The 27,687-nt window shown below is 30.6% G+C and overlaps 1 protein-coding gene across 3 annotated transcripts in view; it reads left to right on the top strand.

The window, feature by feature from the left end:
- Positions 1 to 3,245: 3,245 nt before the first annotated feature.
- LOC126846136 (uncharacterized protein CG43867) overlaps positions 3,246 to 27,687 on the top strand; it is a 69,059-nt gene continuing 44,617 nt past the window's right edge. For 2 of the 3 annotated variants that reach the window (XM_050585324.1, XM_050585322.1), the window contains exons 1-2: positions 3,246 to 3,612; positions 12,895 to 13,167. In XM_050585324.1, coding sequence (XP_050441281.1) covers positions 12,958 to 13,167 — 210 coding nt within the window. In that variant the 5' untranslated portion in view covers positions 3,246 to 3,612; positions 12,895 to 12,957. Of the gene's footprint in view, positions 3,613 to 12,894; positions 13,168 to 27,687 lie in introns of those variants that run through there. The other variant, XM_050585326.1, reaches the window with a different exon arrangement.

Here is a 27,687-nt window from a genome sequence, read left to right on the forward strand (position 1 = left end):
ATAACTGATAAGTGATATCAAAGACATTAACCACAATTACATGACATTATTTATGACATCCCCCCCATACAAAATTCCTGCTCACGCCACTTTTTGGTCGTTTCCTAAAAATTAAACGCGCGTATAATAGTGTGTAGTCAGTCTAATCATATATTAAATGAAAAAAGCTCCTTTAGGAACGTCGTTTCCTTTAAGAATGGAATATCAAAAACTGGCATTTGAGTAATTCCAGTTGTTGTCTGTAGAAAAAAAAAATGTAGTATAAAAGATTTTTTTTGAAGCAATATATTTATAAAAATATATTAAAATAATATCTTTTTGACCAAAAAATAATAAATTAAGGTTTCTTTAAAGCACCCTATTATACAGTTATACAGAAATAGACAACAGTAGAGAACCTAACCGAATGAAAAAAAATATCAACATTACCATAGATTAAATACATGTATTTACATGTGTATTTAATCCGACATTACCTACATTTATTTACATTATCATCGATAGAATTTAGAAAAGCGGTAATATTATATCCTTGCAGTTTTGGGTAGAGGAAAACATTAATGTATGATACATATAAATCTGTAAATTCGCAAATACTATCATATTTATGTTACTTATTATATTTTATATTATGCAAAATGTAGTTTTATCTCCGTAAATAAAGAAATATTATTATCATTATTATGTAGTCTAGTTATTGTAACCGGTCCTGTTTTTTTTCCAGTAACAATTATATTTTTTTTCAACACATAATATAAATTACATTCATACAAAATAGATAATATACAAAAATAATTCAAAGATACATACACAATAAATGGTAAATGGATAAGAAGAAGAAGTTATAAAGAAAAAAGAAAGATACAAAAAAAATACATACACAAAAAAGAATAATGTACAAAATTGTTACATAGATAAGAAGAAGAGGAAGTTATAAAGATACAGAGATATAGGGGGATACATACACAAAAAAATATTGTTAAGAACACATTATTTGACATTGTTGGCATTTTCTGTTGTAGGCTGTTTGCTGAAGATAGTCGCTTGTGGTCGATACTCTTCGGCAACCCTGTAATCGAAGTACAAGCCGTATGCTTCGAACGCGGCCATACAAACAGCACTGCCAAAAGCGTTAACTGCCATTGACCGAACCCCTTTTGGCGCGGCCAGAGCACTGCTGGTAATGGTATTCCAGGGGTCTTCCTTTTTCCTAATACTGACCATTGTACATTAAATCCCAATATAATAATAAAAAAAAAATTCTGATTTGGCTACTTGTGATTTTTACACTCACATTGCAACGCCTTCTGAAACCGGTCGGTCCGTTTCGGAAACCTTTTACCGCTTCGAAAATTCCTCCGCCAACGAGTCCCAAGGTAAATCCACAATTCTCATTGGGCACGGCTCTTTGCCATATGAGGCCATCGTTAATAATTAGAAAAACAGTACAACACAAAACAAAGTCAATAATAATAGTAGAGCACAGTACAAAGCAAATATTATTAAACACAATACAAAACACAGTAGAAAACAAAAAATAATAATAAAGTTCAACGAAAAACAAATGATAATCAAACACAATACAAATCAATTAATACTAACACAAATAAATACATTTAACAATTATAAAAATATGATATATATTTATTTATCGTTATGAGTACGACGGTGGTTACATTACCATAGTAAAATTCATATATAAACATAGTTTTGACATATTTATAATCACAAATAAAGATCTTATGCGAAGATAAGAGAAAGACGGTTGCAGTGGGCTTATTTGTAGGATAGTAAGTGGAAAATATTGGAATATTATAGAATGGACAGTTATTGTGGGAGGAAAAGGAATATAATACATATTATAGTTAATAATAAAAATACATTTTCTGTTGCTTTGGGTAAAACTATTTTTAAAAATGGCTTTGTAATACTCATACGAGTACAATTATTATTAATATGCATAAATCAAACTTGCGCAGGTGTAAATTTTAGCTATAATATTTAAAGAGATATACCTACCATCGTTACCCACTGACCGTCATTGTGACCGTCCCATGTTCCCCTAATTTTTCATTTATTATATTTTATTTGTTCATATTATACATCTTACTTTATTTATTAATTATACATGGTAAATTAAGTTAATATAATTTTATTAATTTTTTAAAATTATTTATCAAAAGCAAAAAGTTTACAAATAATACAGCTTACAACGTAAAACTACTTTTTGCTTATATCTACCCCAATAAGCATTGCTTGTGGTGGGGCAAAAGAATTACAAAAGAAATATTAACTAGACAAAAAATCAAGTTTTAAACTTATGAAATAAACTGCAGGGAAAAAAAATATAACTAAGATGTAACAAGTACAAAATAAAAATATAAACTTTAAAATTATCCATAACGTACACTAACATTATATTAGTTCATTGAATAACCAAACTTTAATAATTTTCTTGACGTACATTATATTATTTTTCAACGCTTTACAATTAACTATACTTTTTTTTCTGCAAATTTCTTACCAAATGTTTTATTTGTGTACCGTACACTTGTGTCATATGCTATTAAATCTCTTTTATTAACTTGTTTAGATAAAGTATGAGTGTTGGAGACCAATAAAATAGCAGATAACTTATACAGATCCCTAACTGGCAGTACTTTATTATATTTGTAGTTTAATGATGTAGATTCAAGTATTTCTTTTTTAATCATACATATACATATTGGTCTACTATTCGGCGAATAAAATTGACAACGGTTTTGAGAAAAATGAAAATGTTTACCTAAATCATGTCAGTAATTTTTGAAAACCTGTTGTCTGCACATCTTATTTTACGTGTAAGGGATGAAGGGAATAAACATTTTCCAAGTATTATAAAATGTAGTCAAATATTATGTACCTACAACTAATATAAGATTATACAACGCGTATGAATTATAATAGCGGTACAAAAACCGTACAGCGTATTATTCATATACTAGGTAATATTATAATTATTTGTAGTTATTATACAGTATACTGTTTAGTTCTCTACTTTTATACTTGTAAGTTGTATTCTTAAGCTGTAAGCAAAGCATGATGGATTATTTTGTTCAATGTTGACAACATTTTTAGTCGAAGATAGTATGCCACATGCTCCCTGGGAGGTGCGGCTGCACTGCCATTGCCGGTCGTCTTTGACTTTTTTACCAACCACTTGTTGGGCCGTCTCCACTAACCAGTCATAACCTGTTTCACAGCTGTACAGCAGCTGCTGGTGGCGCTGTGCGCGTGTCGCTCTCCCGTGTGCCTAGTGTTGTCTAACCAAAACATAACGGGTTCGTGCTCGTGTTCGGTCGTCGGATGTTTATCATCATAACAATATAACACTGCAGTATATTATTACAGTAACTGCTTGTGTTGAGTCCGTCGGTAGTTTTAACGAGCAACGTTTACGTTTCGGTTTATTTACATTTTAGTTTTTAGTAAAATATGCCGTGTGAACGTGTCCGGTAGCTGATCGATTAAGAGGTTTTGCTTTGCGACGGCTGTTAAAAATTCTGGATCCTAGTTGTGATGATAATGTCCCTTTGCATGGGGCAAAAGCGTCTGTGTCGAGCTGGGCGATTGGTATGTCAAAACTGTTTTTCACTTTCCTTAGAGCAATTACCAATTGTTGACGACTGATGAGCTGTTATAAAAAATATAAATGTTGGAACAATATTTTTTTCAAATAATTAGATTAGTACTCGAATTATCAATATAAATGTAAAGCTAGGTTTATCGTTTTAGCTACAATTTTAAAATTACTGTGAAATCTGTCCATGAATCGGAATCGCCGGGGACGGAAAGAAAATTCTGTATTATACGGCATGCTCTCTTATTATTCTGTAAAATATAAATGTATAATAATATAGAACGACCATAGGAAAATTATGGGTTATAGAATTTGTCTGTTTATTTTGTGGCTGTTTTCGGCAGGTCTGTCTGAATACGATTATTACCGGGTTTATTTAAATATAAACTAAAAGTATTTCCAGTAATATAACGAGGTAACATAATATTAAATTTCATTAAATTATAATTTTGCAAATATAATTTAAGAGATAGAAGACATTCCCCCCTAAAAAAACATGGCATAATTATGAACATTTTGTAATGTTTGCTATCCTTAATTATGGTAATTATAAAAGTTTTTTTTAATTTAAAGAAACATTTTTAGTATTATTGTTCTTTTTATTTGTTTAAAAACATTATTTTTAAGGTTGTTACTGAATTTCAAGATATTATTTTTCTGTCTTAATTTGAAGATTATATTGTGTGTTCAATATTATGTGATAAGTTTATTAATGTTGTTTTAACTATCTAATTTGATTAGAAATGCACTATTTAAAAACAATTAACAAATTATTCGTTCTTATTTTCTTGATAAGAATGTTTTGCTTTCACATTTAAAAATCGGTGTGTTTTTATGATTCATTTAATTAAATTAACTCTTTGTTATCTCTTTTAGCTTTAATAGCAGAGCTGAGAAGGTTTTATTTTTATTTCTATAATCATCTATTTGTTTTATATGGAACCACAATACCTCCTAATCTGCTGAACTGATTTATTATTCATGTAGCATATCTATTAATTAGAAATTATACCTAAAAATGTTCATATTTTCTAAATTACGGCGGTTTTTCCTTAGTAAAAAAAAATATGACTGCAAATTAAAATTTAAAAATATGTAAATTTGTTGTTCTTGATTTTGAAGGTGAAGAGATGATGTTTAAAAACTTATGTAGTACCTTTTAGGCACAACTTCTGATAAATCTAAACTTTTTTATTATTTGGCTTATAAAGTACTTTTCAAATAATATTTATTTTGTCTAGACGATATTGTGGGTCCAGACAAAAAAAAAATATTGGCCAATGTTAAAACAATACCATCTCAACTTCGAAATGAAGCTAAAAAACCTAAATACCTTTTTTTATAGACTCTTTTAACTTTGTTTTCAATAAGAAAAAAACTAATTTAAATAAATACGTTCTTATAAAAATTTTCTTTCCCAACACTTTATAGTGATGTATATTTTCTTGGTTAAAGACTATGTGATGTATATGAATTTTTTCATAGTTAAATTATATTTATCCATGCTGAATTTTATTAACTTGGATATCAAAAGTTAAAAAAAAAATTGCACTAAGAAAAATGTTACACGTTTATTATTTCTGTTTAATTAAAGTAGTCTAGACTACTTTGTTGGATAATTTTATTTCTATTATAATAGTGTATGTAATGAGTTAAAAGCTGTTTTATATAACTATAGCCATTTTTTTCCACATAAATTGTTTAAGCTTTAATGTGAAGCTGAGATGGTATTCATTTTTCCTTTTAATATTTATTAGGTAACAAACTATCAAACAAATAGAACTATTTGTAAATCTTTTTTTTATTTCATATTAATTTGTAGTACTTACTATAATAATAATAATACAAATATTATTGGGTAATATTTTAGTAATACTAGTACAATTTTGTTAATTAATAATAAAAGTTAATATATTATATTTTAAACATTCATTGTATAATAAAGGAAGATTATACTGAAATTTTTTAAAATCTTAATTTAAAGTTTAGACTGTATTGTTTAATTATTAGTTCAATAATTAGGATTTGGTTTAGGTGGTTATTTTATTGTTCAGGCTATTACAGCATTCTTGAAATAGCTACGTAGAATGCGTTTTACTTGGTAAAAAGAGCAAAAATATAAGAAATCAAATGATGATAACATTTTAGAGACAGTGACATATCCTTTTTGAAATATGACCATTGTATAGTTAATACTTGATGTTAAAAAAAAAGTATTTCTTACTTTTATAAAAAAGTGATAACTATTTCTGTAGGAAATATTTTGATAAAAAATATGTTATTGTCTTTAAAATGATGGTTGCCTTTATTTTTATCACAAGTGTTTTAGATCTGTGTAGTCAGGTCTTTGTGCTACAAAATTAGAGATAGCTTTCTCTTAAGGTGACTTTTTTTAATTAAATATAAACGAAAATAAAATGTTCAAAAAATAATTATTATAATTGTATTTAACTCTAGACCAAATATTTATTGCAAAAAAAAAAAAATATCATTTATAGGATCTTTTATGTAATTTAAAATTAAATTACTAAACCTTATTGGGGGGCGATGCTAGACATAGACTTCATTTAATAATAACCAATTGATCCCAAAACAATTTGGGTTCAATTGGTACCTCAAGTTTAAGGTATTCAAGTTCCTTTTTTTTTTATTGCAAACGTAAATATGAATTAAAGTAGCAATTGCGTTTTTGAATAAAGAAATATATAAATTTTTAACTATATTTCTTCATTCTAAATTTTAGTTTTCAGGATGTAAATTCCACTTATTAAATCTAATTGTAAATTATTTAATTTTCTAGATTTTTGTATTCGAATAATAGTTGTATGTATAATGGATGTATGTATATACTTATAAGTTACAAGTATTTAACAAACGTCTGATCAATTTGTAAAGTGCTGTTGAGTGTTGTGGGTGGGTGAAAAGTAACTTAATATTTCATCTTTTGTTGGAGTTTTTCAAATTAAGGGCATACTATAATATAATTACATTATTTAATGGTCTAAAAATACATTTTTAGCAATCCACGACCTAAAACTTTATCTTTGTGTTATAGTTGTTAAATTAAACTGTAAAAGCTTTTTAAATTACTTATCGTAAACTTTTTTAAAATAATTTTATTACCAGATGCGATTTGTTTAATCCTCGATATTAGGTCTATTTTTATTAATTTTATTAATTTAACACTTATCGGTTGGATACAAATCTTATAGGTTTTGCCGCTGCCCACGTGCACACAATCTTTGAATATTTAATATCACAATAAACGTGTGTAATGGCCATGTACAACGGTAGGTTAGGTCATCTAGGAGTAGTAAATAAAAATAAACTATTTATTCCGGACATCTGCGTTATTTGCCCACTCACCTTATCCCCGTCGTTCAGTTGTACACTGGCGTGAAGGTATTAGATTCTATTGGAAATATCGCCGTCCCCTCCCCCCCTTGGGAGACAGCTCAGTTTCGCCATTAAAATGTCATTAAATAATACTGGATAGTCTTAAATGTTTTTCGTATAATTCCGCGGTTTCGCCGTGTACAGTCTTTCCTTCTTCCCTTTAAATAATTCACCTCGAATAACCCTTAAGTCCCGCGAAAGCTTAAGGACGGCCATTTCGTCCATTCCGCTGCGCCCTTCTGCTCTCCGGGCCAATCGTCATCGCGAACCCCCCGGTAAGGAGTTGGTCCATAATATAAATGTTTTATACCGTTGCCACGGTTAGGGAATTCTAGGCTCGTGAATATTAAACAAGCACCGGGTTTAAAAGGATATCAAATCTCAGTTATTTATGTATTGGCTTTCAACATTATGCGAGCAAAATATTTGGACAAAATTTAAAAACGGTTTTATACATCAAAATATTGCGTCATAGTAGGTACACTTGCCGGTAACAAAAATACGTCAGTGACATGCCTTTAAAGTTGAAATCGTGATCATTGTTGTAGACTGTAACGAATAAATATCTTGTTATGAGAAATAATAATTGTAGTCAAGTTATTTTCTTGGTGTGACAAGTGTAAAAAAAAAAAAAATAACAAAAGAGAGTTGAGCGCTAATTTGATTATTCGTCGTGTCGCAATAAAGGAATTGCGCTCGAATTTCGGGATTCGTTTTACAGAATTGTTTACGAGCTTATGACTAAAAAATTATGTTTTCCTGATTTGTTTATTGTTTTAATGTATTCGCGTCACGTGACTGCTTTATTAAACAAACAAAAATATATAACTTGGGCCAAAGGTTCTCTGTAAGTATTCCAAAACCGAGTGAAAAAAAAATAGGAATTGTTCAACTTATTGTACACACCCTCCTGTATGTCATGAAAATATATTATCTAATAAATAGTAGCATACTTAAAGTACTATTGTTACTATTTCGAGTTATTATTCTAAACGTTTACAGTTAGAATACAGTTTTGTGTAGCTTACGTTTTTTTAAAACGTATTGGAAACATAGAAGAGGTTAACATAGAAGAAGTTATTTCTTTTTTCTGTCTGTTATACGAGTACACGCACAAACCAGCATACCTGAGGCACTTATTGCGGTTTGTGTTGTGTGTATTTTCTGTTAATTTAAAAATATTAATATATTGTTTTTAGCCGTGTCTAATATATCTATTACGAATAATTTTTTCAATTATAAATATTATCATAATTTTACTATATTATTTTTAATTCATATTCTGCACACGTGTGTGTCCAATCAGCCAACATCCTACACTTAATTTATTTCGTCACGAACATCCACAAATATCCCAACATCCTGGTAGTCTGTCGACGTGAATGTTTGTGTGTGCAATTAATTATGTGTGTTTGACGGTGTAAAATTATACGGTCTTAATTCTTAAATCCAAACGTTACAAGTCTATACCGAGTTTCAAAGAATACTCATAAAAAGTCGTCTTAATCTTCTATACCTACAACAACATTGTTTAAAGTTTAAGAAACGAACCCGGGATTTTTATAATAAATATATATATGTATCAATACTACAGTAAATGAATTTGTTGTGTATAGTATGTTATTCATAATATTGTATAGAATACATTTTTTACAAGAAATAAATTACATCTATTAAGTTAACATGGATGTTTTCCTCAGAATTTTACTAGGACCTGATATCTAGTTAATTATTAAATCCACCGATTTGTGGTATTTTCAGCGATTTCAAAGAATAAAGAATTCAAAGAATTAAGAATATATTTTATTTGCTGAATCCATAAATGTTCTCAAAATTAATGTAGAATTCATTTTTAGTGTCCCAGGAGGAAATTAGAAATTTCTAATTTTTGTTTTATAAGTTGCTTAAAACTTAGGAAGAGATTTTTAAAATAAATTGATAATTTAGTATTAAAGTTGAAAAAAAAAAATAACTTAGTACTTTCTATGTATAAATTAATTTTACTTGGTCGTAATTTGATTATTTGCGGTCATTACTATTTACACCCGCTATTAGCGTTGCAACAATAATTATACTTGGCCCATTAAGTTTAACGAGGGATCCGAGATTTGACTTAAGTCCTTATGGTTTGGTGTGCTTGACTCAGCCAAACACCCTTTATGGTAGAGGATGTAATGCTTTTGGTAACGGATCAAAGGTTGTAAATTTGTCTTTACACTTGGACGAAACAACGGCTTATGTTAGTTTTGGGTTGGCTCGATTTCATCGCTACTGAACAAATTAAGGGACATCTACATAAATACTCGAGATATTAATTAATTAATATATTATCCCATCCTAACACCGACCAATTTATACTTGATATTTATCTTTTATAGAGGCCGTAGGGCAACATTATTCGATAAAGGTGTTTTCATCTAGGCGTGTTGCTTATTAAATTTAACCAAAAAGGCTAGCTTAGGTTAAAAATAATTAATTAATAATTAGAGAGATATAACCTAGGCGAGCTGTCCAATTCATGAGTTACCACGAGGACACATCCTACAATTCAGTGCCTAATGTATATAAGCGTTAATATAATTACATTGGCAAAAACACAATAATAGGAACTTTAATTTCTACCTGATTTTTAATTCATACCGTTTTTGTGTTTTCTTTGATTTGTTCGGTGTTATTATTTGTTATCTTTTCCTCCGAATTATCTACAAAAAGCTTGCGCTTGGGTTCGTGTACTTCTTACACTGTTTATTCAGGTGGGTTAGAGAACTGGGGTGGGTTTTTTTTATGTAGCAAGGGACCACGTGCGATCGTTGGCTCTGTTATTATTATTATTATTATTATTATTATTATTATCATTACGATTATTATGTGCGTGTATGTGTGTTTAGGTAGTGACGACGAATATTTGCACGCTAAAGGACGATAAAACGGCGTAGAAAAGTCTCATGAATATTAAACCCGCTGACTACTGCGATACCGTACGGGTACGTGACGGGTGGGCAAAGGCCCTCTCCTCCCCGGTCGGATCTTTTATGTGACCGCCGCTGTCGGTTAGAGATTCTGGATATTTTGGCAGTTTATATCCACCAGCTCGACTCCACCTTGCCTATACTCTACTCGCGCCCCTATTCCGTGTTCACATGCATACTGTTTTTCCAGAAAAGCCCAACTTTCGCCGCTCCACATTATATACATACACTCGACTACCTTTTCTCATTACCATAAAGCTGTTACTGTCGTAAACGCAATCCCTAGCCGCGTCTTCATCGCCTAAATTAAATTTCACCAAACATTATTTTTATCAACACTCGCATACCTCTATTTACCGCACCCGTTTTACCACCGTTGAGTTTAAAGGTGATGGGAAGAACTGTGTTTTAATTAGCGCGCTCAAAATGTTGCTGGCTTTTAATTAAGTCGCATCGATCTTACAGTGCCAGTCGTTCCCTATGTAAGTTTGTTCATTGAGAGCATCGAGAATGAATAGGAAAATTCAAAATTATGTACAAACTTGTATACGTTTTGCGGCGATTACCCAAGTCAAGGTTTGAAATTTGAATACGGAAACAGAGTGGCTTGGATTAATTTTAACCGCAAATGTATTTTATTTCATGATAATTCACTCTTAATATTATAGTTTAATCAAATGTATTACCTTAATAAAAATAATGCATATACCGTGTACGGTATGGAAATAAAAATACTTAGAGAGGGTGGTTAAATAATTGGCCATTGCACAATATTTTTAGAGCTTTTTCCCCACTCTTTATGGTTTTGAGAATGTAAACGTTTTTTTTATGACAGTAACTGCACGTTTAAATTACTAATAACTATATTTACTCATTAAACTAAGTCAAAACGCTTTAGTCGACGAAGTACAGCAAGTTAGCATGTTATGTATATCATGTCGCCGGTAGCTGATTATGGGGCTTGCCCGTGCGGTTAATATAAACTTACTTAATAAAGGTATAATGTTAAGATTAAGTGCATGACGTTTACAGTATAATTTAATTTAATTCATAATCAAATAAAAACAAATCTTGTGTGCGAACATAATCATTTTTATTTTAATCGTAATATTGTCCTTTACGAATCTTTTACGTATAATATATAGTACTATGACCGATATGTCGGAAAGATACAAAAATATAACCGATACACTCTCAAATATCATTAACTGGGTATAGTGAATAGTCTAAAACTAGCAATGTATTTACATAATTTGAAATAATTGCATACCAAACGTTTCACTGTAATGCTGGTTTTTAAAAGTAGAAATACTGTTTATTTTATGACTAATATGTTATACAGTAAATACTTTTTGATTTTATTAATTGAGTTAAACATGATTTTCACTGTTGTGTTTCGATAAGGCGTCGACGAATTATTCGCTGAGGTCGCGCGTAAGATAAATACTAAATAATCATACGGTTACGTACAGACCATCGCCTACTTGTGTTTTAACTTTTAACCGCGTTATGGAAGAATTTGCTTTTGCCTACACTCTTTATTATGCCCACAATTCGTCCAAATGTTGTTGTCCGCCCCCTCATTATTATCTCTCCACGGTGTCCTGGTTTGGTATTCTAATGAATCTTATAATCCTTGTACATTCTATGTATTATGCATTTTGCACATACATATGCTGGAACCGACCGCAATTGATCAGCATTAGTACAAAGGGTGTTCATTTGTCATCCGTCAATCATATCTTCATTGTACTTGGAGTGCGTGCTGTTGCAATGTTTTGGCACATATTACAAAATTTACCTACTTCAGTAACAGCTTGATAGTTTATTAGCGCGGAAACTAATTAATTGACCTCTGTTTCTTAGTTTTAATGTGTTATTTAAAAATTGTAATTTGTTGTACACGGAGAACGGTCTAATTTGTAAATAATGTTGACAGTTGCATTACCTTTTATGACAATATATATTATATTGTGCACACTACACTTTATTTGTGTTATTGCTTAAGATTTCTTTTTTAAATCCCGGGCATTCCTCAATGTCGTTATTGTTTAGACGACGGAACCATACTGTATACAATTTTACGATGATTCATCTATCAACAAGTTGACTAACGCAATTGTAAGAATGTTTTATTTATTGTATAGGTATATTTGTTTAAAATTAAAAAAATTCTAAATCATCGGTGTTTGGTTTTGAGAAAACTTATGGAATATATTGATCAACCGGTAGTTTTAGAAATTAGGCACTGTCAGTCATACGAACAAATTTGGTAGCGTGTGTGAATGCACGCGTGGGTAAAAATTAGATAACGAGTGAATTCATTTTTTGAAAATATATTGTCTTTTAATAATTTTAGTTATTCCTTATAGGTGTATGTTGATCAGTTTAATACTCTTTCAAATTAACTTATAGCGTGATGGGTACATACATTTTTTAAACAAAGTTTGAAATTCTGTACGATGTTTTAAGCAATATTATTATGACATTAAATAAAAATAATTGTTAAAGTCTAAAATTATGATGCAAAAAGAATGTGTAACTATATTTATAAAATTTAATGTCTTAGCATAGATTTATGATCTACAGGCGAGCCATTCTTTTGTTAAAGTGACAGCCATTCATTTAGGGTATTTCTAGGTACGCGGGTCCACCTCTGTTTCTACATTTACCCCTCCCCCTCTTTATATGCATGTTGGTCGTTTCCATTTTCAACAATATGGTTAACAATAGGCTTCTCTACTTATTATAAAATCTAAGCCTCAATTCAATAACTCTACTTATGTGGTTTTCTAAGAATATTTTTTAGAAAGTATGCGGATTGTTATTATATAATCAACCTCTTCTCCATTTAATGATATAAATATATGTTTTCTCACGTTTATAATATGTTTGACTATTTTGTTTCAGGCATAGGTATGTGTGTAAAAGGCGTTTGTGGTAGCTTTATACACTAGTGTACCTTTTAAGGGGATGGACTCTGATCCGTTAAGTGGGCTGTCCGACTGTTCGTCCACTTCGGTCCGGTCATCGTGGAGTAGTTCGGCTGCTGAAGATAGTGAAGAAGAATGGCGACATCAGGTGGATGAACTAAGATGGTACATAAATCCACCTCCACCGGATGCCAAACCGAATAACGGGGTCGATGCCTTGCGACACCTCACGAACAGCAGCAGATATGAGGTGAGTGCAGTAATATTTTTTGGATTTTGAACTTAATCCGCCGGACGATTACACGTATAATCATATACCTACATGTACAACGACCGCCATATTTAGATCATTGAAAAACCTATAGCTCGCTGGACTAAACTTGTGATATCGACAGATTTATGGTTTAGCAGTAAAAAGTCTTCGGCAAAGATGATTGTGTTTCTACATACATGAATGGAGGCGGAGTAGTGTACTCGTGTTGAGGATGATAAGGTGGGGCATGCGTATGTATAGGATTTAAACTATTTCGATGTTCCCTCGAGATCATGGCAATATATATTATACATAAGAAACGTCTCTTATTTTGCTAACAAAAAATGTATAATATCAACGCAAACAAAAAAGTTGGAACCAATCCCCGCTACCATGGTTATCGCATTACCGCTAGGTGTTTGTTTTACATTTAATTTGTTTTGTTTGCGTGCGTGCCGTTGCAATGTGTACTGTGGAAACAGAGACAATGCAAACCAAGTTCCGCATTTTTATTGGCAAAACCTAGAGGGGTGGAAAAACACACTATCCTCTCTTTTTCACGTTACAGTAACCCATAGCTTATTCCTTAATAATGGGCGATCTTTCTTTACCGCCACCGAATGACGACATCAATCATGTCATGTATATTTATGTACAATATGAATTATATAAGTACTTTGCCTGCGTTGTGTTTGTTAAAGTCTGTTATTTTTTGATAGATGCGAAAATGTCAGTGTATAATTTTATGGCTTGATCGCTGCGCCCCCCAAAAAAATGTCCACAGTTAATTGTAAAAAATGAGCACGGATTTTTATTAATAAAAAAATATGACGCAGTGTTAAAAAAGACATTTATTTTATAAATCCTTTGTTAAAGTGTTATACTTTTGGGGTTTCTTCCATTGTCCATGCAAATATCTTATTAAATATTAGTTTAAAACAAATCCAAATAACTAATCATAATAATTGTTCTGCCAAAAATTCAGTTTTTAACTGACTTAAAGAAAGGAGAGGTTATCAATTTGATTAATGTCATAAATAATATATACATGTAAATTTATAAAAACATAACTATTGTTATGGAGTATCGGTCATCGAATAGCAATTAAGCTGACATTCCTTGTGGTAATTATATGATTTATATCATTTTTATGTGTTTTTCTTGCACTTTTAGATGACTGTTTAGAATTTTTCAACTACATAAAACAACACAGGCCTATAACGTGCAAGTTAAACACATACAAATATAGTTTTAATATGAAAGCCAAATATTAAATGTGTAGAAGTTAAATACTTCAAGTTTATGTGTGTGTCATAATTTCACTTTCCTCGTTTAGCAGCCTTATTCCAAACTCGTCGCTGTTCATTTTTTGTTAGATAACGATTAGGTATATGTTATCGATGAAGATTTAAGAGTAAAATTAAAAACTTGTTCCAAAATTCGGTTGGAATTTCATGTCGTAATTTTTTTTATAGCATAGATTTAATTTTGAGGATAAATAAATATTTTAGTTACCTAAAAAAATAGTTAAATAGTAGAAATTCAAACAAATAAAAAACTACATTTTTTTAACTAGTTAAATTCATTTTGTTTACTTCATTTGTTATTATGATTACAAACAGACAACAATAAAACATATGACCTTATTATATTTCATTATTATTAATTTAAACGTTTAGAAACACGACATATTAAATTTGTTATTTACTACTATTAGTATAATTTATATTATTATTATTATTCGTAATATTATCATCACCTTTGTTACGGTTTTATACATTGTGATTATTGTTATTATGCGCCGGTTATGAATTACCTAAAGGTAGTTTAGTAGTTATTTAATTTGCAATCGACAGAACTCTTATCAACGGGCAATGAAATGCATCGAGTAATGAATAATGATAGCGACGTCTAGCGGTTTTTATGTAAGGTCACGTTTTAAAAATAAAATTAGAAAACATTGGGGCGCTGGAGGAGACAGAATTTCGAGGGTGATTTATCCCTGGGGTGCAACTAGAGTGTATATAATAATATGATAATACCGCGATATCATATTGAACGGCATTTAATTTAAATTTGAATTTTATTACTCCGTTCCATCACGTATTGTACTAGTGCATGACAAAGGGGCTACAGCAGGGGATACTGAATATAATTCACATAAACTCACAGCTTCACCCACCAAATACTTTATTGTGTAGAATTATTGTTTTCAATAAGTACGTGTATTAATCGGTGACGCATTATCGCTGCAATACGGATTGAATAGGGAAAAATGCTTTCATACGAGTATATAAATACATGCATCCTCGGCTACACGTTATTACTATTAAGTTGAGTTTAAATATATTTCTTTTAATGTAAACTAGGACGGTGTTTGACCAATTATGAATAATTGTCATTAAGTTATAAAAAAAAATCCTGCTTATCTCCTGCTAAGTATAATGACGACATCGTCTAATGTGTTAATATTTTATACACTTTAAGCGTTTATTTTACAATCGGAAATTTGTAGTGTAATGAGGATGATTATTTTTCCACTATTGTACCGGCACTGAAGCTATGCCCGTCGTACAACGATCTCTTATTGTTATTATGGTTTGTAAATAGCCAACGGTCAATCACCTACATGGTATTATACCTACAATGCACGTTTTTTTTTGAGCTCTCGTTATTCTAAGTAATCCGACATCTGATTGATGTACTATAAACTATAGGACACTCGGTAATTTATATTGTAGAACCATGTTAGAATCATATTTTCTTCGATTCCAATAAATTCTAAAACGAAAAGACACGTGTGAGAAGTCAAGTCATTTTTGTTGTTATCTTTTAATATAATGACAAATGTGCCAAGTAAATAATTTATAGGTCCGGTCGCTTGTCAATCAATAACGTGCATAGAAATTAATGTACAGTAATAATGACAGACATATTTACATTACTATTATTAATATGAGCAAATTGACAAAATAATGTGCATCTGATTTAATTTTGACTTCTGAAGTCTTTCGTCCGTGTACTTATGTAATTACAATTATTTTTTGAGCAACCCAACTAAATCTAGTCGTACGAAAAAAAAAACGAATCTAGATTCTGAAACTACGATAATAATTTATAAGCTGCAGAACGATTGCTTTATCAAATATAAAGGGTATATCATCGTGATCTGACATGAATTACTTACGTTTAATTTACAGTTCTGTCAGATTATTGTGGTTCTAATCGAAAGGCTAAAAATTAATTTTACAGATTTATTTTTATGGTTGGAAATTATAATTTTTCCCATCAAAATTGAGAATAACTCGATCAAATTGACATATTTTATTATTTAACAGTCAAAAACAGTTTTTAATTTATTTAGAGTATTCTTTTGATATAGTCCTAGTACTTGCCTGTCCAGTATACACTCCACAGTTCACTTTGATTGGTGAAAAAAAACTAATAACAACCAAAATATTTAATATTTTTAATATCTAAATATTTGCCTGGAAGCGTTTTATTGAGAGTCATTTTATCACGTTCATTCACGCGGGTTGTATAGACCTGTACAGTCCTCACTAGTCTCCGTTTTTACTCTATACTGCATTTTGTACTACATTGATATGGATTAGAGAAGATATAGATTGTTATTAATTACCTTGAATTCCATCTCAGTCTATTTCCAAATTTCTGTGGGGTAATAATTGAAATACTTGCTTTTGTTTGAGTTTACTAGCAGTAAAATATTAATATAGCGTGGCATAAACCGTATAAGGCGTTGAAGATGGTTCTTCGGTAATAGGAAATATTATCTAGTTAACTAAATTATTACTGGGGGGTTGAGTAATTATGGCTAGCTTGCTTCACAGACTTGATGCCAGCATAACCAGAAACATGTAGCTGCCCGGGAGTCGAACCGTGACGTCATACGCTGGAGCATATGTTTCTGGCCATTTTACCACGGCTAGCTTGACTTTGTGGCTTCTGTTGTAATAGAAAAAAAACATGATAGTAGAACATTTTTAGTAATTCGTTTTATTGTTCTAAAACGATACTACTTTGTCTGTATTATTATATTTACCTTATTTTAAAATATATATGACCATTTTCAAACGTACGCTATTCTTTGAATCCATTTCGGAAATTCAGTAGATGATATCTGCAGTAGGAAATAGGGAGTAAACGGGACCGGTATAGTTTTATCCGCTAATGGTTGTGTAGCAGACTCCCTCGGGTTTGTGTTGATTAGTGTTGATATAATATATTGGACTTAACGATAACAGTAAATATCCCTAGAGTCGTTTACTGCGGCGACACGCGCCTTCTTCGTATCGTTAAGCCTATACCATTAAAATGTGTGTTTTGCAATGGGTATATATATATACTATAATAGTGTAAACTTTTGTTTGACAAAAGGCTGAGATAGAGGAGGAGGTAAAGATTGTAAGATAACTGCTTCTCATACGAGCGCACACCACACCCTAACACAATATTACTTGTCACTATAGCTTGATGAGCAACAATTTCTCGTGGGCTGCAATAACGAGACGACGAGGGAAAATTCATTACTGGCAACGATTTTCTTTTGAAATATTACTGATGGTCATTGGGCTGAGCGGACAATAGGGTGTATATGTGTAGAGAAAGGGCGTTTCGTTTATAGTTTTCCTGTTCGCCCGTTTACCGTGTGGGATTTCCAATTTACCAACAAGAGAGAAATAATACTGCACACGCCATACATGCACTTACAATTTAAATCCACCATCTCCTTCCACAACCATCATCCCTACGCGATTGTCTACTCTATACGGTCTATGGGTTTTTTCGCCTTAGCTCTCTCGACTTCCCCTGCCCTGACCATCATCCGTGCATGCAGTTAATTTGCTCTCGCCGCAGAGATAGACCCGAGATAGACTCGACCGAAAGTTTAAACGCTCTCGACGTTTTTAGTTACACATAAATTATCATACTCTGCGCTTTGTTGTTTTACTTGGATGGCTTTTAATTCAGTCGCTGCATGTGTCGGCTAGGGTACAGAAGGATACAACCATTAAACTACCACGCCTTAATGAGTCTGAGAAATACCTATTTAAATTTTTTTTAAATAATTAGGTTATGTTCCAATAATTTAGCAACTCGATGTATATTTTTAGGTTTTCCTAGGACAAACTTACTTGGCATGAAACCACAAATAACATTGCAATTTTTTTAATTTTTGTCAAAACGTAGGCATTTTATAGATTAATGACTATTGTATAAGAATTTAAAGACTTTAAAAACAAAAAAACAAAATATAAGTGCAACTATATTTTATAAAACTTGAGATATATGGTCTCTCTTCCCTACCTCCCGTGGGTCCCAAACTTGTTGTTTGGTCGGCCGTGGCGTTAAGATAGACGTTTTAATCCCAAATCGTAAATTTTTTAGCACTGTTAGAACCCGTGAAAATGCCAACGTTAAACTTCACGAAGTCGTTTTTTAGGAATATTTCAGAGTACTATGAAAGCAGTTAATATGCTATTACTCTTGTAGAATTAATTATGACGCAAACAAATTAAATAAACCCTTAACAAAGTGTATCTGAATCGATAATTAATAATGTAATTTGTAGTCTATTATAGGACACATTTAAACGGCAAATAATAGTAAAATGTGGCAATAAGAATAATAATGTATATTATATAAAGCAGTGATAGCACGCACATACCGATAAATTATTATTATATATTATGTAAATATTACGTTATATTGAGAATACCCCATTTTAGTTGTTCGACTAAGCCAGTTTATTTATTGATTGTTCCTTTATTATTCTATTGAAGTAAAGCGAATTCGATGCTATGTTAACTTCCTGGTTATCGCCTATACAGTATACTACAAGTTATTTTGCTGAATTTTTCTGTTAACATAGTTCAACACTGATAATTGTAAAATTGTTAAAAATCTAGTAAACAATCTATACGTAAACACAATAAGTTATTTAAATTATCTCTTAGGTGTATTATAATATATTTTAGGTAGATGTTTTTTTTTCATAATGGATGGTAACATAGGTTTTTTGGAAATTTTAATTTTTTTTAGTTTTTTGGTAGGAATTTTGTTGTTTTTATTTAAATGAACGTGTAGTTATTATACTGATCATAATTGTAAAAATATTTATTAACGAGACGGACTCGTTTTGTGCAATACAATTTTTGGCCTGTGTTAAGGTAGCATTACCGGGGGACATACTTTTTATTAAATTTACTATCATATACCTACTTGATGTGTCTCCTCCGCACATTACAATTCGTCTCTCGGGGACCATTTATTCCGATTTGGATTCACCTTTTATACAACGTAGTTTCTAACTGTTTCCCATTATCCTGGGAATAGCTTTAACTTTTCGCATGCCTAATATAAAAGTACGCGTGAATTTCTTACTGTTGACTCCGTTAGTTTTTAGAAATATTTTCTGTTTTAGTCATACTTATTTTTTAAGACTTATATGCATGTACATATTAAACCGATTATTCTACTCAATATATGTAATCAATCTGTTGTTCGTGTCAAAGACAATTTTATAGTATGGTTTTTTTATAACTTCAAATATATAGTAGTAAAGTAAAAAAAGATAATAAATTTCTAAATTAACATTGAAATTTCCTAATTTCTTTGTGTACTCTAGTAATCCTTTAAAACTTATTGTTGTTTATTAAAAAACTGTCGCATGTCTAATTTGAGTATAACTGGGCTTCTGGTGAGTGAGTGTGTCCTGGAAATCTCGACTTTGGTACCGATTTAGACGTCAACTGTGCACCTGAGGGGATTAACCGGATCTTCATCAAATGTTTGGAACGATGCCAAAATGTATGTTGCTCGTTTTTTATGAGCGTCTAGTGCTTTCCCTACACCCATTTTTTCGTCTTTTTTAATAAGTGTTTTCATTTTCTGTTCAATCTCATTTCAAAGTTAATAAGCAGTAAGAACACTTGAGAATTATTATGTTTGAAAGGAAAGACTAGAATATGCTTTATAAATCAAAAAAAGATTTGTCACAAACATAAAACTGGAATGCTTAATGTAGATTTTTTTTATCTAACTAACTAATTTTAGATCTAATAATAGTTGGAGAATCATACAGAATACAGTTACTTAAATTATTTGAACAAAAACTACTAAAAATATATATTAACTATTTAGTTAGTATAGATGTACTTAAGTTCTAAGACGTTAAATATCTGTAGTCTGTGCAAATTACACGTTTGGTAAGTTTAGGAAGTATCGTGTGCTTTATCCGTGGATTTACAGCTCGAGTGTAATTTCACTAGCCGGACTGCTAATTAAAAAAAATATCATAAACTTTTTATCCTAAAAGGGGTGGAGACTTTTTCTTTATATCGCTTTTTTTAGATGAAGTTTTAGGGTTTGTAGTTTAAAAATCAGACCAAAAGTAGATCTAGAATGGAGCTATAACTACAGTTTTCTCAAAAATCTAGTCAAACTTTTTTGTATTACTCCAAATTTAATTGTTATATTTTTAATCCCTTTTAGATACAACGCTAATAAACTATATACACAGTTTAGAGTTTTTTAACATGCTAACAACTTTTTTTTTTGTAAAAATACCTTTCACTCTAAAATAACATACTGGTGCGCACTTATCAGGCAACGTAATAGCCGTAGTGTCAAGTTAGATTTAAGACTTGTCTGGTTGCATAAAACGTGACAGTTTTGGAATTCCCTCAGGTACACATAAAGCCCCTCCCAAGTTTTCTTAAAAAAAACCAAAAAAACAAATGACTTGCTCGGATCATGTAGGAGTAGGTGGTGCTTAAGTATATATACTTTTTTTTTGCGGTGGGGTCTGTGGTTAGACAAATCACCAGAATTCGGCGAGGGAGAATAAGGTCGGTGGAAAGCGTGTACTATTTTTTTTTACTCTGCTAATTTAGATAAAACGCTTCGGGAAAAAGATACATAGCTCAAAAGGCGGTACCATCCTCAACGAGGGAGAGTGTGTTTCCCTCTCTTTTCTTAAACACGTTTGTTTCAATTCGTTTTTGATTGCTAACCGCTGGGGAACGATTTTCAATAACGGTAATGCAATTTAGCCAGTTAGTCTCACCCTCCTACCAGTACCACATCTACCACACTTCCATCACTGCCCCGTGGTAAAACGCAACACGATATTATTGGTTTATTCATTTAAGTGAGACGTGCGAGCACGACGTGAACAGATAATGTAAAGCCTAACACGAGTTGACAATTTCTTATTATTGAGAGACTTATTTTGAAATTTAATGAAAAATCTGATAGACGCATGTAATGAATTATATGCATGCATTATACTGTATGTATAATTCATGTAGCATACATACAGAATACAATACAAGATGTTTTAATAGGAAAAATATTATTTTCAAAGCGTTTGCTGTTCGACAATTATAATGTATATTATAAATTACATGAAAAGTTAGTACTCTGTAAATTATATTTTAATAATATTTCATAAGTTTACTTTTTGCAAAAGAATCGCTGATCTCGGGGACTATTATGTCAAAACTTATTATTATATCACAACCTGAAACGCGATCCGATCTCAAAATGTATTTCAGTCTTGACGAGATCGTAAAACTAAAAAAGATATGACACCATAATGAATTTCTTTTCGTCTGGATTCGAGGCTTCCTTGAATAGAACACTTAGCACGTCTTTTATTTTACTTGACTGCTGCAGTTTTACGACTAGTGTCTTTGGACTATACGTGGCAAGGAGCACGTGGAACCCATACATGTATATATAGATATGCATACACCGTTTACACACGTCCTTCTGAAAATTATGAAAAACTTTACGATCCATCTAGACCAGGTTTATAGAGGCCAATATTAAACTATTGTCTACTAAGAAACTTGCGGTTTTGTATAGCGATAGTTCTAGTTTCTCGGTTTTTTCTTATTGTTAACTCGCCTTGTTGTAATACTCACCTTGCGTCGGTTTTGTGCTATATTCAAACCGTCAACAACGGGGTTTGAGCCTATAAATTAATATAGGGGGATGAGGTGAGCATAAAGCTTATAATTTAATGTTATGGCGCTGTGGTATGCTCGACGAGATAAGGTTATTACTTATTACTTATTACCAAAGTATAAACAAAAAGCTCGTTTATCAGAGCAAAACAACCGACGTGACAAGCGGGCAGTACAATAGTACATAACGATTATAAATCTTCATTATGGATACATTTGTATGTCATCGTTAAATAATGTTCATCTTTAGATAATGTATAAAAAGTTCTCTTAAAAATGAACTATGCATTACTGTCGCTTTGTTACTCGATTAGAGCTTTCTATAAAAATTGAACTCTTAATATATTTATCGATTTAAAATTGCCAAAAAATAAGAAGTTATTTTTTAGTTTATTATATTATAGCTAATATGTTTCATAAAAAAAAAATGTATTTAAAAATTTTAAAATCTAAGGCTATATGCTTTAAAAACAATTTTTTTGTTTATTTAACTTATATTTATGCAGTCTGTTACAATGTGAACAATAAGCATAATATATGTAGTATTTACAAAAGGTAGATTAACCGAGTGAATGAATAGGCCTGTCAGTGGAGGAACTTCGACAGAGTTAATTAAAGATTTTTTTTTTTCTATTGAACTAGTAACTAATCTTTTTTTTGGGGGTTGCCGGGAATAGTCAGTAATGAGAGTTCAGAAATGACAATTAGAATGATGAATTCGGTTCGGTTGAAAAATTAAAATGTGGACACGGTTATACAGTATTAGACGAATTGGTAGTATGTCTCTAATAGTTTCGTGCCGTTGATTATACATCGTAACCAACATTCACTCATAGCATCCTGAAAATTTAATACGATCTTTTATTGACTTTTCCTTAATAAAAAAAGTTTCAATGGGTTAAAACTTTCATGTATTGAACTATTAGTTTGATCATTTTCGTTTCTATCCATGTTGTCATCAGTTAACCACATCCAGATGAAAACGGGCTCTGTAATGTGTTCGAAACGTAATTTAACCAATGATAACAAGAATATATCCGAAAATGAAAACTAAAAAAAATTTCATTTCAGATTTTCTAGAAATTGTTTTATGTTATAACCACCTTTAAAGATCTACCTTTTGTCTAGTTTTTAGACCAAGTCCTATAACTTCACCTAAACAAACGAAATTATAAAAAAGCTTCTAGAAGTAAATTCTAATGACTTTTTGGGGGTTTTTACTCTATCGGCGGTATCCCATACAAGTAGGAAGGAATAAGACAATTTTTAAAAAATGTTATAGCGTGCCGTAATTTTAAGTTAAAAAATATGTAAATTTGTTGGGTGGTTTTGTCGATTTTTGAAGTAGAAGCGATAAACTTTTAAAACTTTTGACATACCTAAGTAGCATAAGATTTCGGATTTCGAAAATAGAACATAAATCAAAATTCTAAACGTCTATTGAATGCGGTACATTCAATTTTTAATTTGTAGGCACCATGAACAGAATGAAAATTGTTTGATGAGTTTTACATTAAAACAGAATTATCTAAAAAACTATAGCTTGTTTACAAAGAAGTAAAGTGTTTATTGTATAATAATATGTGATTTTGTATTACATAATTTAATATGTCGTAGGTAATAAAGATAATAAATAATTTAACTTCCAAGATAAATTAGTTATTGCACTTTTAATTGCTTGCCTAATGTTTTATTAAGCTTTTATAACTTAATACTTAATCTCTCAACAGCGATAATAATTTAGCAAACGTTACAAATTTCCAAAACAAATTCAATTTTATCATACATAATTTAATTATGCCGAATAGTTAAAAAAAACTGTAATTTTTATAATTGGATTTCAGATTAAAACCTTGAGTTTGTAAATAATAGAAGATTACTAACTCAGATGTTATAAAATGTTAATTGTTGGACATAATGTCTCTTATATGCACTTATTGATTATTATTAATAAGTAATACCAGTCCGGAGTACCATCTTTAAGATTTTTGTAAAACTTTATCTTATTATGTTAGTATGTACTATGTGTGTATTAAAATGAAAACTCTTGTTTTTGTAGATTTTAGAACACCGGAAAAAAAATATTAGAAATTAAAAGTGTAAAAATCAATTAAGTTATAAAATATACATTTAAATATAATAAAAAAATGCTTTTAATAATTACAAGTAATTAATTTCCGTTAAATAAACCTAATGTTATGTAAATTAAAAAAAATGTACATTATTTTTTATAGAACCTGTATTTAAGTAATAATTTTAGGAGTGCATAACTCTCACGGTTTTAACTAATTTATTGACCCACGATTTAATTATAGACTAGTCAAAACCATATTGGTGAAACTATTAAATCGTAGTATATGTATATATTATACTATATATGAATATACGAATTATATTAAACGTCCCCCTTTTATTTATTTAATTATATTACTGCGTACCATTAACAACTAAAATTAACCACAATAACAGGGACACATAAATTAGGATACTTAAAAAATAAGTGGTTTGCCTTGAATAGATAATTTTAATGACTATAAGAACATGAATTGCATTACTATTATGCGTTGTACGAAATATGGATACTAAATGACTGATCTTCATACTTTTAATTGTATTATATTTTTCTGTCTGTAGCCCAATCGTTATTTTGTTTATCGAAAAATATGTATTTGGGATTGTACCACACGTAAAATTATTACATTTTAAAGTGTATATCGATATTTGATAATACTTTACTTTATTAATTTATACGTTGGTACGATAAAAGCTATAGATATTTCTAAAAACAGCACAAGATTGGAGATGCCGAATAACAGTGAACCTGAAAAAATAATTCAAAACCTACCCACTAACGCAACGTTGCGAACTTGGAAATGATTTATGTAAAATGTTCATTAAGTTTTCATTTTGTTTGTCAATATTTATTTATTGTTCCATTTTAATTAATTGTTTCGATAAAGAAAACTTGTTTAAGTTTAGTTCGTGTGTAAGCATTTATTCTTGCGTTTTCTTATAGTCCGTTTAATTTTTAATCAAGTCAAGTAAGTTTAAAACTTTCTATTGTCGATGCAATAAAATATTATAAGTACTTTTGTTTCGATCTAACATAACACATAATTCGCACCGATATCGGTTCAGTCTTGTGTATTTTAGTTTGTCGATTAATATAAAATTAACTTACTTGAATAAATCATATTTAACATAAATGGAAATAATGTCCGAACTTTTAATAGTGTTGTTGAAGGACATTGCAAGTGTCGTCTGAAAGACTAAATAACACTTATTCTGGTAATGTCGTTCATTATTTATCAGTAATGGGAATTGAAATATAGTTTTCCAATCACTTACAAACAATAAATAATAAAATAAAACAATCGTCACTCCCATCTGTGTTGATTCTTGGTAAAATCATACTTGTCACTATACTACTACTTGTAAAATCACTGCCACTTCTTGGTCGTAAGGAGTTGGTGGCGGAGACGGCGGATATATGCTGTACAACACTTATGACAGTCGTCGGCTGGAAGTGATCCAAAAATGCACATAATATTACAATGTATTATTTTCCACGTTCTGCGACACACGCAGAACGTTGCTGTGCGTGCCTAGTTTTATCATATCTATTTTTTTACATATATAAATATATTTTATTGTTCACTCATACGTGAATAACTCACGTGATCGGCCATTATAAGTTCGCATAAAATGCATATATCATCTGTTGAAACTGTCGACGTCGAGTCAATAAAATCCATCTGCTTCCATCGTATCGGTATATTATATTTTCCCCCAAAGTTTTACGGTTGTGTTTTTTTTTGTTTGCTTTTCTTAAAATAGAAGTATGAAGAAAGTATAGGTTCAGGGATATCGCGTGTATCCGATTTCAGTGAACCGCGGAACGTGCAATATATTTATGGCTAGCTATGGACTTATTGGCTTTAGGCGTCGATTTACAAGCGTGCGAAAGCGGTGCAGAATTATTGCTAACCTTTTGTTTTTTTTTTCGCAAAGAGTTATAAGTCTTGTGTCTTTTATTACGACGATGGCGCAGAAAAAGTTTAACGGGAAAGAAAGATATTTATAATAAATAATAATATATCAATGTATATTTTATACATATGGTGTTCCGTGTTGCGGAGAAACAAAAGGGTAGTAGAATAAAACAGTTTGAAACCCGTGTAATAATACCATATGGTTTCAACGTTGTATTTATACTATATTTTGTTTTATTAAATAAATAAAATAAAAAAGTTTAAAGTTTACAGATAGAATAATTGTATTTAGAATTAATTTGATCAACATCCGAATAACCTTATTATTATTGTATTATTTTTTACTGTTCTCACACTGTCCAAAAGCGAAACATTATTCAAACAAATAATACAAGATTATATAAAGAAAATGGGTTGAAGTAGTAAAAAAATATAGCCGTGCGCAGATTTTAATTTCCGGCCGAAACCGGAAAAACAATATAGGCTTTTTTGCAGCGAAATCAGATCGTACTCGACAGGTGTCACGTAAAAATTTTAGTTAAACCTAGAGAAAAGTACTATTTTTTTTTAACAACATTTTAATATAAGTGTAAACGACTCGACTATCTACCAAAATTTCCGGTCGCCACTGCTTACACCGCAATGTAAAAATAAAGAATATCAAGAAATATATACCAGTAAAAAAAAATTATATAATACATAACCACTTTTTTTATTTTTTATTTTCGCTTTTTTTTATTCTCAATAAGGAGTTAAAGAGGTATTTTTTCTCTTCTTTGCCGATTACCATATTGATCGTGATTCGTGACACGGACCCAGGTTTTGTGATCTTAATAACTACAAGCAATTTTTAAACAGGATGTCTTCGTTGGTATCACTTGGATATAGTCACAACGTCGACAGAATATTGATGAGAGTTCAATAAGGGTTTCTATTAAATCCAGTAAACACGCGTTTTAAGGAGTTAAGTTTATTATTCGACTAGCTGCCTACATATTACCGAAATCAAGTTCTTATATAATAAAATAATCACGTGCAATCGAGTTTTGAATTATTAATTATGATTTTTACAATCTGTTTGCATGGACGATATTTAATACTGATCTTTGAGTACATAGAAAGAATATATTAACAATTTATTGTAGTTTTGTAAAACAAATAAATATAAATATCAAAACTTCATGTACTAATATAATTTTATTGTTTTTTTTCAGGTAAATGAAAAGTTATTATTTTCATAATAAAGAAAACAGAATTTTAAAGGCGATAAGACGAGTAAGTTATTTCAACATTTAGGTTCATACAGAAATTAACTATGTTGGCGTTCTATATTGGTTTTCTTTCTTAATCATGATCTTTATGGACTATGTAGTTAAAATCGTTCATTTTTTATTGTTGTTAACTAAAAAATAAAGGCTTCGCACATTATTATTTATCTAATTATTTATTAAGTCTATGCTTTATAGTTTTTTTTAAGAAGTTTATTATCACACAGACGGTCAACGGTGCAAAGGGGTAGGGAGAAAACTGCA

This window comes from Adelges cooleyi, unplaced genomic scaffold, assembly GCF_023614345.1.
Source record: "Adelges cooleyi isolate 19-005CV unplaced genomic scaffold, UGA_ACOO_1.1 ACOO_flye_CR_arks_rails_tigmint_CR_PRNA_9, whole genome shotgun sequence".
Taxonomy (NCBI): domain Eukaryota; kingdom Metazoa; phylum Arthropoda; class Insecta; order Hemiptera; family Adelgidae; genus Adelges; species Adelges cooleyi.